This window comes from Danio rerio, chromosome 9 (assembly GCF_049306965.1).
Source record: "Danio rerio strain Tuebingen ecotype United States chromosome 9, GRCz12tu, whole genome shotgun sequence".
Taxonomy (NCBI): Eukaryota; Metazoa; Chordata; class Actinopteri; order Cypriniformes; family Danionidae; genus Danio; species Danio rerio.
In genome coordinates, this window is record NC_133184.1 from 27,581,214 (window position 1) to 27,597,681 (window position 16,468).

General features: G+C 32.1%; 1 protein-coding gene across 5 annotated transcripts in view; it reads right to left on the reverse strand.

Annotated features, from left to right (window-relative positions):
* Nucleotides 1-16,468, reverse strand: part of arhgap15 (Rho GTPase activating protein 15) — a 70,449-nt gene that overhangs the window by 30,300 nt on the left and 23,681 nt on the right. For all 5 annotated transcript variants that reach the window (XR_012384836.1, XR_012384837.1, XM_009304594.4 and 2 more), the window contains 3 exons: nt 9,490-9,588; nt 9,106-9,244; nt 5,669-5,791 (listed from right to left, as the gene is read on the reverse strand). Coding sequence is in view for 3 of the 5 variants with exons in the window: in XM_009304594.4 (XP_009302869.1) it covers nt 5,669-5,791; nt 9,106-9,244; nt 9,490-9,588 (361 nt within the window). In the remaining 2 variants the exon portion in view is untranslated. The remainder of the gene's footprint in view (nt 1-5,668; nt 5,792-9,105; nt 9,245-9,489; nt 9,589-16,468) is intronic.

Here is a 16,468-nt window from a genome sequence, read left to right on the forward strand (position 1 = left end):
TATCAGCCACGTTGTAAACGTGCTTTCCGTACAGTGCGCCTAAGCTATGGAATGGTCTACCCATCAGCATCAGGAATGCCGCTTCTCTGGATTGTTTTAAAAATCATCACAAGACTCACCTTTTTACCATTGTTTTTAACTTAGATTGGTTATGTTTGACAATTTAATCATTCACTTTTATTTTATTGTCTTATTGTGGTGTTTTTACAGATTTTTTTTAGGTCTGAAAAAATTGCACTATAAATAAAATGTATTATTATTATTATTATTATTATTATTATTATTATTATTATTATTATTATTATCTTGTACTACATTCCTAATCCAACACAAAACCTAAACCTAACTACTACTACTAACTAACTTACTTACAACTGTTAATAAACAACCAATTAGTGTTACGTTGAACTAATACCCTTAGCAAATGTTTTTTAATTGTTTGAATTCTACATTAAAATTCTCATTATTAATCAGGGGTCGCCATAACAAAATAAACCGCCAACTTATCCACTATTCAGCCACAACCCAACACTGGAAAAAACAGCCATACACTCTTGCATTCACACACATACACACTATGGACAATTTAGCTTATTCAATTCACCTATACCACATGTCTATACCCACGCGAACACGGGGAGAACATGCAAACTCCTCACAGAAATGGCTACTGAACCAGTTGGGGCTTGAACCAGCGACCTTTTTGCTGTACGGCGATCGTGCTACCCACTGCACCACCATAACATCGTTAATAGTAAAGTTGTAAATGTGTTAATTTGGTGCAGTTTGTTTATTTAAAAGCATTTTAGTCACTGAAAACACTGTAAAATGTATTAATGCTATGCTTGAGTCAGTTTGTGAACAAATACCAAAGATAAACAACAAATAAATAAATGCGTGGTTAATCATTCCACATTTTACGCAATTAATTTGAGTTATGATTGACAGTTAAAAAGCTTGATAAAAGCAATGACTAGTTACACCCTGCTTTAAAAAATAATTACAGATTGAGGCACCCTCAGCGGTCCTGCTTATTAAAGGACACACCACCACGGGCATTATAATGTACTGTGTGACCCAGGAACTTCTGCGTAGTATAATGTTTTCGGGGCCATCGTATTTTCAAAGACGGCCCACAAAAGATCAGAACGCTCCATAATGAGCAAAACCACAGTAGTCGGCACAGAGGTGTAAGTGTCCTCATCATGTGGCTTTTTGAGTTCATATAGGCCCGGGCGAACCATCCCAGAGGCTTCTGGAACATCAAAGATGTCCTGCTCTCATTTCGGCACCCGCGAGGAGCGAGGGGGAAGTGGAGATGTGCTAAATGCATAAATGACTGCGAGCAAGCCACCTTTGCATACAAATGCGCATTCAGAGAAATATCAGGCAGGAGGGGCATTTCTAAATAAATGACTATTAAAAAGCACTGGCACAATATGGAAGGATCCTAATTTCGAGATGGATGTTTAGCAGGCTAGCTTGCCTTGGAGCTGTGCCAGAGATAGCTGTGTTTGGGGCCACCTGCGCTACCCCGTTTAATCCACAGTAGTTTTATTCATTCCTTCAATATTGTCCTCTTTGATCTCCCATTTACCCCCACAGATACTACATTAAAGGGTCTTTTCTGACACCAGAGGAAATTAAAGATATCATTACCTTCATGCCAGGGTTCCAAGTATGCTTAAAATATCCTTTAATGTTATGTTTGGTATATGGCATGAATGGAATAAATTAGTTACAGTCTTTAAGAATTCACATCAGGGACTGCTTGTTGAGCTGGTATAATGTATAAAGGAAAAAGAAAGTCTTGCTTCCTGTTTTTTTTTAACTGGGTCACAGTTTTGTTTAATATGGAAACATGCAGAGCCAAAATAATCTAATGTCCTAAGATTGCACATTCATATGTCATCGTGTAATATGTAACCTGTAATTATGTAGCATGTAATTATGACTATTAACTGGGCTACAACTGGGAAAAGTTGTTAAATGAATAACGGCCCTTTCACACCAAGGATTGTGTAACAATAACTATAATGATAACTATATGAGCGCCTATTCCAAGGCATAACCTTCAGTTTGTCACAAACTGTGCACTGCAGTTTTGGTGTCTGCCAATTTAAATGTTGGTGCACTTGGTGAATTCTGATTGGCTGTCAATGCTTTTATTGTTCATCAACTCTTCGCTGATTTTGTTAGTGTTCTTTTAAAGTATAACTACTGTAATGATTACTACCAACAGCAAGGATGTAGTTATTAAAACACACTTCAGTTTAATACCCTGTGCTTTAAGTGCTTAACCTCAATCAGTATTACATATTTGGGTCTTCCAAGACCTACATTTCTAAAGACAGATGTGTCTCTAACTGCTGCAATGGCATGAACCTTGCCTTAAAATGTAAACTAAACTATATTTTATTCAAATATAATACATTTAAAAGCCCAATATATAAGATTTTTGTATCAAAATTTTCAAAAGCTAGTAGAACTGTCACAATCACAAGTGATCTAGTCCATACAGATAGTTGGACAACTACAAATCTACCACCAATACAACTACAAATCCCATTTTACCTGTTTGCACACACCTGTTTCAGATCACTGATGATCTGATGAATCATAAACTGGACTTTAAAGACACTTCTCTTAGCAACATACATTTCTGAGTCTTGTTTAACCCTGTGTAACATTACAAAGAGTTCTTCCTTGTTTGTCTTGCCATGTTTCGATCCTTTAACCGTTTTGATTCTCTGCCACCTAGCCTGAACTTTTGCCTGTACTTTGATCATGTATTTTGGATTATTTTGGATTTTTGCTGCATTAAATGATCCCAAATGTTTCGAAAAATGCTCAAATTAAGATAAATAAGTAATTTTAACTAGTGTCATGGACCATGTGATTGTGTCATCATGCTAATGATGTCACACCCTCAGTTTCTGCTTTATATTAATATAAAACATGGAAAAGCCCAAGGCACTTTAATATGTTGTGCCTTTTATTAGACCACACAGAGCAGTATTATAACAGAACCATAAAATATATTTAGTATGAAAAAACAGAGCTGATTCTTCCCACATGATTTCGCTTGAAAGAACCGAAAGTGGTCAACTGTGTCATAATAAAAGCTCCACTGCTTTAATGCCGTGTCACTCTCATCAGCAATTGCTTTGGCGTCTTGTTTCGATTTGATGGCTTACAGACTTACTCTGCATCAACATAATAGGTTTTCAATACTTTAGCTCATCCACAAACATGATTTCCCCAGTTTACTTAGGATACAATGAAGATAACAACTCCCATGATTCCACACTTGGTCACGCAGTCATTAAACTAAACCTTTATTTGTTGTAAATAAGTGACAGTGACAATAACACTTATATTTGAATGTGTACAGTAATTGTTCTGCAGTGAAGCCATTCAAGCCATTTCAAGCATTGCTGTTCATGTTCTTTTGTTTTATACCTGCCAAACTTCATATCATCTTTATGTATCAGACATTGCCATCTTTAGAAAATAAGGTGAACTGCACTCACCAAGTCATCAGATATTTAATTGATTAGGATTAATAAAATGTACAGTACATATCATTAGTGACCCTATCAACTTTTTACAATATTTTTTTTCGTTATAATGAATCGATTAACTCATTTAAAAAAAAAAAAAAAAAAACAATCAGGGGAGGGTAGTAAATGAAGGCCCAGATTGCCAAATGAGGTTTCTGATCTGCTGTCAATGTTTTTACTATTTATAAGAAAAATTCCTCTGAAATTGATTCCAGTTTTTACAGTTATGATTGGATAATATGTTGTAATCTTTAATTAAGATTTTTTAAGCATATCTTTAAGCATATCATTACCATTAATTAACTACAGTGATCAGCATATATAAGTACACCTCTTACAATCTATCTTTAAAACTCATGTTTTTAATAGGAAGCTATACAATGTTATATTTTGTGCATACAGTACATCAGGAAAGTATTCATAGCTTTACTTTTTCCACATTTTTTTATGTTACAGCCTTATTCCAAAATGGATTAAATTCATTTATTTTCTTATAATTCTACACACAAAACCCCATAATGACAATGTGAAAAAAAGATTTTTTTTAATTGTTGCAAATTTATCAAAGATAAAAAAAAAAACTGAAAGATCACATGTACATAAGTATTCACACCTTTTGGTGTCCAGCTCTAAATTGAGCTCAGGTACATTCTGTTTCCACTGATCATTCTTGAGATGTTTCAGCAGCTTGAATGAAGTTCACCTGTGGTAAATTAAGTTGATTGGACATTATTTTAAATGGCATACACCTGTCTATATAAGGTCCCAGGGTTGACAGTGCATGTCAAAGCACAAACCAAGCATGAAGACAAAGGAATTGTCTATAGACCTTCGACACAGGATTATCTCAAGGCACAAGTCTGGGGAAGGTCACAGAAAAATCGTGACCCAAAGCAGAACAATGACCCAAACCACAGGGTGTGTCTTCACAATTCGGTGAATGTCCTTGAGTGGCCCAGCCAGAGCCCAGACCTAAATCCTATTGAACATCTCTGGAGAGATCTGAAAATGGCTGTACATTATCGCTTCCCATAAAAACTGATAGAGCTTGAGAGATACTGCAATGAGGAATGGCCAAAAATTCCCAAAGACAGGTGTGCCAAGCTTGTGGCATCATATTCAGAAAAGGCTATAATTGCTGCCAAAGGTGCATCAACACAAAGTATTGAGCAAAGGCTGTAAATACTTATGTACATGTGATTTTTTTAGGTTTTTTATTTGCAATAAATTTGCAACAATTAAAAAAAAAATCTTATTTCGCATTGTCATTATGGGGTATTGTGTGTAGAATTTTGAAAAAAAAAAAATTATTCCATTTTGGAATAAGGCTGTAACAAAAAAATGTGGAAAAGGTGAAGTGCTATGAATACTTTCCGGATGCACTGTACATTAAATTAGTCAGTACTAAAGCCAAATCTGGATCTAATTTAACAAAATAATTTACGATAACAATCCAAATCTAGTACACCCAAATTTATATTGTATAGAAAAATACTAAATAAATACAAATTTTTAAAAAGGAAAAATCAAGAGAAGAAAATTTTTTTTTTTAAATAGTTGAAATTTTGTAGGTTGTAATTTGTTTTTCGCAATATTTTGCTTGAATTTAATTGTATTATCTTTCAATAAATATGGTGACTAAAATATAATTTTAATAAATATATCAGTTTAATAAATCTGTTTTGTTTAAATGCACCAAAATGCATTGCCTATATTCACTGAGAAACTAATAAAAATATTCATTTTCAAAATAGGGTGCACTCGATTATGCTGAGCACTGTATAACGATAACTGCATAATGATTACATTTTATTTATTATAATTGTGTGTGCTGCAGTTGTGTTATTTGCTGTTTTTATTGATTGAGCAGGATGTTTTCTGCTTTAAGTTTATTTTTAATTGTTCTGTTTTTAAATAGTTATTAACTAGAAACAAATAAATCTGAAAACTATTTGAGTTACATCCTTCCTCTTTGTTAAACTATATCTTCATAGTGTGAATCAGCCTTAAGAATTATTGGATTTTTTCTTTTTTTTTTTTTTTATCTGAAAGTTGGCAGTGAGTATTGCAATAATGTGAGGAGTGCACACGGCTGAATGTTTCACCTTTAATAATGCCTTTCTCCTGTAGCGTTTTCATAGAGGGCCGTCTGGAGATGAACTTCTTCAGTCTGTTCTTTACTCCATTCTTGTCGGCGCTGTCTGAGGCGCTGTAATTCAGCTTGAACACTGTGCGGGGGATCAGAGGAGACACAGGAACAATGCTGTCACTGAACACTCACCACATTCTTTTGAGGCTGTCTTTGTGCAAGTCCTCCTCATGCAAATAAGAGTGTCTCCTTTCTGCACATTGTTCAAAAGCACAGCAGAAAAAATATATATAACTACTTCTGCTGAAATATTCTCCCGTCTGCGTAAATATCTCATTTCACAGCATTTACTTATTGATTCCGGCCAATGTAAGTGTCAATATAACAGCATCTTGACAAGTCCAGTCATTAGTATGTGACTAGCGAGAGCTCATAGCTAGTGCCCAGTATTCGGTACAGTAGTAAATGAATTCTCTTTGATACTTATTCAGGGCAGAAAATGCTGCAATTACCAATGACAGAAGTGCTTGCTGAGTGTCAAGTAGCTTGTAATTTATAATAATGATTGACAGAGAGCAGACCGACTCCATTTTACTCACAACATCCTAATAGTGTTTAGAGATGTCGTATATATTGTGTGAAATTCAGCTTTGTCTCACACGGTAAGTGAGGTTATGAGACGTGCTAAGGTGTCTGTATTTTATTACAGTCATAATGTGTTGTTGCAGTTGCAAATGTTCAGATGCTGTATAAAACTGTGGTCAAGGTGATGCTGTGTTTCCTGTTCCTGTAACCACAGAGGAATATGCAAAAAACTGTCACTTGCAAGCGTGATTCATACATATGTCTAGGTGAGATTTCACTTTAAATGATGTATGCTTTAAAATAATGAAGACTATTTTTAGGACCATTATATATTTTCATATAATATTATATTTCTGTCAAACGGAAATATTTTTTTCAACACATTTCTAAGCATCATAGATTTAATAGCTAAATTCTAATATTATCTTTGCCATGATGACAGTAAATAATATTTTACTAGATATTTTTAAGGCAATAGTCTTCAGCTTAAAGTGTAATTTAAAGGCCTAACTAAGTTAAATAGGTTAACTAGTCAAGTTAGGGTAATTAGGGAAATCATTGTATAACAATGGTTGTTCTGTAGACAATAAAAAAAATAAACTGTTTACAGTTTTTCTTGTTTGCTATATTGGTTTACATGGGTTTTATCTAATATTTACATTATTTTATTACTTTTGTCTGTTTTGTTTTTCAACAGTGTTTCAGTTTACAGCCACAGTTTGAAAAAATGTCATGAATTTAATGTAACTTTATTCAAAGCATTTCTTATTCTGGATCCATGTCTTTGCAAAAAGGCAAGTTTGACAGCCCAAATAAAAAGACAACAAATGGCATTGGCAATAGGCATCAATGGCAATCAATGGTGCACTGATTCAAACAGTTCTGTATTTTGTTGTCCATTGTGTAATGATTAATTGAAAGAGCTCATATACATGTTTGCAAGTTGTGTTGTTTAAAGGTAAAATTAGCTTTTGTTGCATGTTTTAAATGTTTTGACACGGTATGGGCATTTTGCAAGCAAAATATATAATTTTCAGTAGAGTTTCAGTTGACGACTGCATCAAAGCAACCATGAAAAACTGTAAGAGGGCTAATAATGTTGTCCTTGCTCTGTTAAACTTCATTTGGGAAATATTTGAAAAGAAAAAGATTTACAGGAGGGCGAATAATTTTATATATACACTACCGGTCAAAAGTTTGGGGTCAGTAGGATTTTTAAATGTTTTAAAATAAGCTTCTCCTTCTCACCAAGGGTGCATTTATTTAATTAAAAATACAGTACAAATTGTAAAATTGTTATTGGGCTATAAAATAACTGCTCAAAAGTAGTTTATAATTAAATTTAATAATTTATTCCAGTGATTTTAATGATGAATTTTCAGCTTTATCACTCTAGTCTTCACAGTCACATAATCCTTCAGAAATCTCGCTTATATTAATTTTTATTATTATTATTGTTATTATTAATAATATTATTATTAATGGTAATAGTAATAAAAGCAATAATGACTGGAGTAATCAGTACATTTGAAACTACTTACAATAAATAATTAAATTTATTTAATTATTTTTTTTAAATTTAGTTTGCTTAAAAACAAAACATGAAAAAAAAACATGACCCCAGTCTTTTGACAGGTAGTGTATATCGTTATAAATCATTATGTAATCAGGGTGTATATATATATGAGTACACAGCATAATTTACCTGTAGGACAACAAAATTGTATTTAGTGCTTCAGTAAAACAAAACATTATCTGAGAAATTAAATTAAGACGTTAGAAAGTGAATTGTATGTTCACAGTGAGTTACACTTACCTTATAATGTATTATAAGAATTATTAAAACATTAAAACTGTTATAAATAATAGGTTCAGCATGATTTTTGGTAACACTAGGTTTTATTTGTTAACAAGGCGGATGCTTTTAAATACTTAAATTAATCCTATGAATAATTTCCAAACTAATACATAAAATAAAATTAAACTTTGGATTTTAATAATGCAAAAGTAAATATTATTTATTAACTATTACTATTATAACTATTAGCTTTTATTGGAACTGAGCTAAAATGAACAATGTGGTAATACCACTATATGTTAATTACCTCTTTTACTTATTTGAAAATTATACTTTTACTTATGAACAATTAATGCTCACTTCACTCATTTTGTTTTTGAGATTTCTTAATTATTAGATTTAAGATTTGGATTTTTTTTTAAATATATTTAATGTAAACTAGATTTTGTTTTCTGTAATTTCTGCTTAATTGACATAATAAACAATGCCAAAATAATCATCCTGAATAGTCAACAATAAATAAATAAAAAAATAAATGAGTTTTTATATTTTAGTGGTATAGGGCTACACATATAATTGTGGTTGTTTAGTCGCACAAAGAACAGATATGTTCACAGTACATTTAGAGCAGCACTACATTACAGCACTTCAGTTTCAAAATTTCAAATAAGAATAACTATCATTAGAAGTGACATATGGCATAAAGGTATTAAATTCTACTAATATTGAAATGTTATAAAAAAAAATTATTTTAAAACATTAACATTATTAGCATACTTAAACATAATTAATGTAACAATTTTTCAATCTCTTTTAATCTTAGTGTAAAACCTGACCTAAATCTGATTTGGTGAGACAGCCTGTGATCAGACAGTATCATCTGTACTGTTAAACTCATTAATGTGGATATTAAACAGTGGTGAAGCGAGGCTGCAACCCTGACACTCTCACTGTTTCTGAACTCTCTGTGTTGATTGCCAGTTCTCACCTCTCCATCTCTCTCTCTCTCACATACACACACACACACACACACACATACACACACACACACACACACACACGTTACTCACTTATGGAGCGTCTGTGTTCAGATTTGGTCTCTTTTGGTTTGGGTTTGGAGCTTTCACAGGTCGGTCTGGACAGGCATTCTGTGCTGTTGGACCGGTGTAGAGCCGCTCTACCACAGCTCTGGCCTCCAGATCCACTCGACTACACCACAACATCACATAAAACATTCATCAGGTACACGCTGAAATAACATCCAGAAATATTGCTTTTTAAAGTATTTATCCCAGTGTTTCATGCTTCGCTATTTACGTTTTAAAGCATGTATTTACCTAGACTCTTCCGATTACAGTCATGTTTTAAAATGTAGCGCTTTAAATAATATAATAGTTAAAAAATTATGCATGATGGTGTAAAAATGTAGTTTGTTTTTTTATGAAATGGTTTACCAGGATGTCCACTGCTTTCTTGATGGCATCATGCCATTTAGAGATGGTTGGAAAATGGTCTGCCTGTAACAGAAACTCATGACCAGTCGGGGTGGTTATCTGGTGGTTAAAAAAAAAAATTGAAATTGAAATGAATGTTAAAAAGTGGCATTTAAGAACATTACAGTGTCCTGTCAAAAACAAACATGTGCATATGTAGGGCAAAAAGACTATATTATGTTGCACTCATTGAACTGGCCCAAAATCTACTGTGTCTATTCTAAATTAAAGTAAAGTTTTTGCTGAGTAACAGCAGCAATTCTAGGCAACAGTTATACAAACAAAACATAAGAAAATGAAAAAGAAAATTAAAAAATATTAGCATTTTTTCAATTTATGCACACTATTTATAATAATTTCTTTAGTTTTGTTATGTTTTGTTTGTATAACTGTTGCCTAGAATTGCTGTTGTTACTCAGCAAAAACTATACTTTAATTTAGAATAGACACAGTAAAAAGGAAATAAAATAAACAAATTAAATTTAATTTAATTTAATTTAATTTAATTTAATTTAATTTAATTTAATTTAATTTAATTTAATTTAATTTAATTTAATTAGGGTTTGTTCATTACATTAAGCCAAAAAACAAGGTGCAATGCATTGCAAATTTCAAAACAAAAAAAAATTCAAATTATTAAAGAAAAACAAATAGTATACATTTTTATTTTATTCGATTTTTTTTTTTTGCATTTAATAATGTATATTACTATAATGTGCATATTAGAATTATTTTAATAAATGTTGTTCTTCATTTCTACTTGCAATTTATCAAAGAATTCTAAAAAAGTATCATGGCTTCCACAAAAAAAAAAAAAAAAAACATTGAAGAAAAACAGCATGTTTAAAAATAAAATAAAATAAAATAAAATAAAATAAAATAAAATAAAATAAAATAAAATTAAGTTAAGTTAAGTTAAGTTAAGTTAAGTTAAATTAAATTAAACGAAATAAAGGCGAATGTGCATTTCCATTTTTCCAAAAACAAAACAAAAAAACAGGGTGCAACGCAATGCAAAATTCAAAACACAAAAAAATCTTTTTTTTAACGAAACAATTTTGCAGGCAGTTCATTCCCCTGTGGTGAACTCTGACTTAGAGACTAAGCCAAAGAAAAATGAATGAATGAATGAACAATTCTGCAATTTATCACAGAATAAAGAAACAATATTTAACAGAAACTGCGTATTTACAGTTGACAATACAAGGAAAAGTCACAATTACACAAACAAAAAGACAATAAGACGTGCAATGAGCCTTGACAAGCTATTAGTTTGATACCTGACCAAACATTACACTTATTTCTGCAGATTGCCATAACATCCCATGGCGCAGTCGCAAAGAATAAAAGCTTTTCCAAGAAAAAACATGAGCAAACACCAACGCTAAGGTCAGAATTGTCAAATAGCGTCGCGCAGCGCGGATTCTTGTAATTTTAAAGAGACCTGACACTGCATGTTTCAAAATCATTTTAGAGCGGTCAGTCTCCAAAAATACCAAGCCGGATCACAGAACGCACAACAGTCAGTCCACATCCACATCCAAAGTTTGTGGCCGTTTAAAACAGACTTTTCTTGACTCTGAGAGAGGGTGGCAGGGGGAATCAAGCAGTCTCTTTAGGGATGGAGTGAATGCAGAGGGAATGGTTAGAGGCACAATTCTTGTCAGAGTGCGTTTAGCATCCCTCTATTCTTCCCAGTTGAACATCGGAGAGAGCATGTTTGTTCTGAAGCTCCTTCTTTCCTGAAGGCCGCCTGCGGACATGACAGGCAGAGTTTGTAGAGCGCCGGACTTGTTGGAGTCTTCATTGGGAGAAACAGATCCGCTTTAATGAAGTATATTTGTGCTGCAGGTCATCAGAAACTTTCAAATGGCAGTTTCAGATCTCTTTCTGGTTCGGCTGTCAAATAACGTGTGAAGCTCAGAGTTCTTTTATGCGGATTTGACAGATATTTTATGCATGTGACATTGTTTTTTGTTATTTTTCGGACATTGGAGATTAAATGAGCCCACTGACGTATTGTCGACTTTGATTGGGAAGAAGAAAAAAGTGATAATGTTTCACAACCCAGCACGCGATGTATCAAATAATTCAAATAGTCTTTCAAAGCCAAACCAGCTTTAATAAATTCAACACCAAAGCTCGATTAAGTTAAACTGAAACACATTTTATATGTCGTACAAAATAGGCTCATCCTGTAAATCAAGCTGTTTCTGAAGCAAACGCCGCATTGGTCTTTGATTCGGCGAAGATTAGCTGATGACTCATGAGTTCTGTCCGCTCTGTTTTTGAAAAATGATAATCATCTTTCCAACTGTATTCACCAGTACCTTCCTACAATCAGGCTCTTGTAATTTATGCCATGTTTCATCTCTGCATGTGGTCATGTCCATGCAAAAGCAGAGCCCACAGATATGATGCCAATGTCTGTATATGCGCATATATTTCGACAGGCCATTTAATGCTGTTATGCAGCTTACACAACAAACCTTGAACATTTTATACTTGGCTTAATGCTGCATGTTTTCTTCCAAATTCATATTCTTTCTTCTTTTCCTTCTCAGTGTTGTTTTTTAGTATCTTCAAAGAGCTGATGTAGTTTTTATTAATAGTTTGCAGTAGTTTATAGTTTTGCATGTTTATTTTAGGTTTTTGTGTTTTTTTTTTTTTATTTATATAATTTTATTATTATTATTATTATTATTATTATTATTATTATTATTATTTATATGTTTTTTATTAGTACACATGTAACACATCATTGATGGACAGCTGATATAAAATATTGTTTGTCTATTTTATATCAATTTTGAGTGTTAGGTAACCCTTTACAATAAGATATATAGTACTCAGCAAACAGAAAGCTATACAATATTATATTTGAGCATATACATTAGATTAGTCAGGACTGAAGCCAAATCTGGAGCTAAACTAACAAAATAACTTACGATAACGCCCAAAAACTAGTACAAGCAAATTTATATCTTATAGAAAAAAATGTTAAATGTAAATTCAAAAAGAGGAAAAATCAAGAGATACATTTTTTTAGTTATTTTATTGTGGGAATTTTGTAAGTTGTTACTTTTTTTGCAATATTTAGCTTGAATTTAATTGTATTATCCTTCAATTTCTAAACATGTTTGGGAAATCAAATATTATTTTAATAAATATATCAGTTTAATAAATCTGTTTTGTTTAAATGCACCAAAATACATTACCTATATTGACTAAGAAATTTAGAAAAAATATTCACTTTCTGTGAGTAGTTAATGTTAGTTAATGCATTTACTTACATGAACAAATAACAAACAAATCATTTACTACAGTATTTGTTCATATTAGTTAAAGTTAGTTAATTAAAAAAAGGTTGTTCATTGTTAGTTCATGTTAACTCCCGGTGTATTAACTAATGTTAACAAGCATAAACTTGCATGATAATAATGCATTAGTAAATGTTGAATTATGATTAATAAATGCTGTACAAGTATTGTTCATGATTAGGTCATGTTAGTACATTAAATGATGTACCTTATATAAAGTGTGACCTTTTTAGCTTAATTACAATAGTTCTGGTAAACGTTTTATTTAAAAAATAAATAAGTTTTGTTTAAAAAAGCAACAAAAAAACTATGTTTTAAAAATCTGTTTCCTTTGAGAAAGAATTTAATTTATTTACAATTAATGTGCAAAAAGCATTTTAAATTAAATATGAAATTTTCAACATGGGCTCATTCTGAAAACGTAGCCCTATTCACATTTCTAGTGATTGCAAATTATGTATCCAAAGGTACGTATGGCTGCATTTCATTTTTAAAACAAAATGCTAGGGGGCGGTATGATCTCTGCTTTGAAACTAATCTCTGCTTTTTAAAATACTATTGGTTGGGTTTAGGGAAGAAGAAGCGTGGGTCAGTCAATCGGTTATTTAGTCAGTCATTAAGTCAAACAGTCAGTCAACAGTGGCCTCTGGTGAATATACATGAGAACAGCAGGTATAAATGGCACTCGTGAGAGAAATTTGAGGCCTCTAGTAGATTCGCAAAAACTGCCAAAAAAAAAAAAAAAAGCTAGCTCCTGCGACGTATTTGCCGCTCTCCAGAAATGTATATAGAGGTACAATTTCATAATGAGCCTGGGATGGAAATATTGAAGCAAAAAGACTGAAATATATTTAATATATTTATTAATATGTACATTTTTTTAAAGAAATAATGCGCTTCACTGTTTTTGCATTATTGTACATGTGAGATGCTCAACTATCAATTTGGACTTGTTATGTGTGCATTAAATTGAAAAAGGCAGCTTTACAGTGTGAAATTTTCCAGCCTAATATCACTGTCCTGTGTCTAACATTAGTGTTTTCATAATTAGCCGTTCAGTGTTTTCGCTGCCCCAATTGTTTGTTTGTAAAGGCCACAGATAGCATTTTAGTCAATCTGTTTTTAGCTATTTTAAATATAAAAAAAAGAAAAAAGTATATATATAAATAAAGGTTTTGAAAGACTATTATTATTGGTCAGGAAAATGGCAAAGCCACAGAGGAGCTGATTGGAAAACTGGGACTAGTGGAAAGTTTTGTGTTTTTTCTTCTTCTTTTTTTGTGAGTGGTAATAAGAAAGTGTATAACATAAAAGCACTACGCTTTTAATCACACTGTTTAATGAGGAGGAATTTGAATATCTGGGCTCTCACTTTGACTCTTCATTAATGTTTAATTACGCAGAGCGGTACAAAGACCAGAATGCCATTTGTGACTTAACATTTGTGTTTTGCTGTTAAATTAAACATTAATTTGAAAGCTACATAAAGACACAACTCAACTTTGAAGCGCATTTGATAGTAGGGTTAATTATCTCCAATTTTCCACAACTCCTGAGATGAGTCTGGCAGAGAGAGCTATCGGCTTTCCAGAGAAAACAAAAGCAAAATCAGAGGAAACCGAGAAAGATGCACTGCCTTTCCATCCTGCTTTCACTGTTTCATTCGATGGCTAAGCTGGAGTAAAAACATTATTAACAACAGCGCATAAATAAAATGTGTGTAAAATGATTTAGGTGCAGGAAATACTGTTTCTGTAGCATGCATTCATCAAAATGCAATTCTAAATGAGTAAGTGTGTTTGATTAAAATCATAAAATGTAACATGCAAAAACAAAATCTTCCACAGCTAGAAATGGAAGTGAGAAACAATACAATAATTATTGATAATAAAGAAGAGAACGGGGTTTGTTGTCACACTGTAAATATGTCACAAGGTCGTTTAGGTCCAGTATACTGTTACACAAAGTGTTTTGCCTGACAGTGGGTCATAACCCTCCTAAATGAAAGGAAAGTCTTTATTTTTCCTGGGCAATAACTCTTTGTCTTGAGATGTGCTAAATTGTATGTTCTTTCTCGGAGAGAATCATTTCGCTGCTCTAATCTCCTTTTGTAATCTGCTGTCTGAATCTCAAATCCTTCCGTTCACCCTGCGATTATTACCAAATATAAAGTATATTTTGTTTTGAACACTGAAATTAATGCACAATACTATGTAAGCAGCTTTGAGGGCAAGCAAATACCTTTCCTTCAACTCTTTTGCAAAGTGGACTTAAAGAGGAAGATTACGTGATGGCAAGCTTAGACGTACAGGAATATATTTCATATTTGAGCCCTTGAAAATACATAAGTCTGTTTTCTACTAGACTCAGGAGAGGATTTTTATTAAAATAGGTTTTTTATTATGCCTTTTCTGACAATGTTTTAGTTCTATTCTATGTATTAGTTTTTTTGTATCTACAGTCTGACATATTTTAAATAGCCTTTATGAATTGACTTTAATATCAAAATGTGCACACTTTCTGCCATTTTCACCATAGGAGCTCTAGTTTCTGTGATTTTTGTAAAAACAGAATTGAAGAGTTCAGATGCAAAAACTTCTAAGTGGCATCTGAATTTTTGTTTAAAAAGTCGAAAATGAACATTTTTCTCAGCCTCCATGTTTATGTTTAGTTATTTTACTTGAGACCATGAAAATAACTTATTTTTTGCCATAAAAGTGATATAACTGAACCCACACTTAGGGGCCTGATAAACAATTCTCATTTTAAAAGAAGAGTGTAAAAACTAAATGTAATTTAGTTTTTGCATCTGAACTCTTTAATTAGTAATGCCGTTGTTACTGCAAAAATTTAATTTATTATTATTATTATTATTATTACTTAAATAAATAAATGAATAGCTAATCAATCCTTACACTGTTTATATGAAACAATAACATAATTGTTCCTTTATGTTTTATTATTGAAACAATTTCAGGAAAAAGTAAAAATTCGAAGAAATAATGGCTTCACATAATTGGACAAGATACTGCAATATTAATTTTAAAAATTAAAAGTCCAGGAGACTCTTGAAATAGAGATTAAAAATAAAGGTTTATGAATAAAATAAACAAATAAATAAATAAATAAATAAATAAATAAATAAAATGGAGTTTAAATAATAATAAAAGGAAAAAACCTATTTAAAAAATAGACATGATAAGAAAGTGATAAATATTAAAAAATAAAAAATAAATTTGTGGGAAGAGGATGATAGATTGGATTTATTCACCTTATTCTCCGCCGAAGAGCGGGCGCTGCCATTTGAATCTTTTTGGCTTGAGACTTCCGGTCTCATTCACTTCCATTCATTTTTTGACGTTAAAAACTGCTCGTTATGCTGCTTGATATTGCAATTTGATATTTTCTTATTATATTATTCTACTTGGTCTGTATAGTCATGCAAACATTTGTTTGTAGAGCAAGTAGTTTGACCGTTTTCTGCCGTTTATTATTCCTACTCATTTCTCCCATAGGCGACTGAATCGGAAGTTCTAAGACAATCGCGAAAACAGGCGAACTTCCGCATTTTAGAATAAGGTCAATAGGGCCTGTAACATTGTCTCTTACAAAAGAATAAA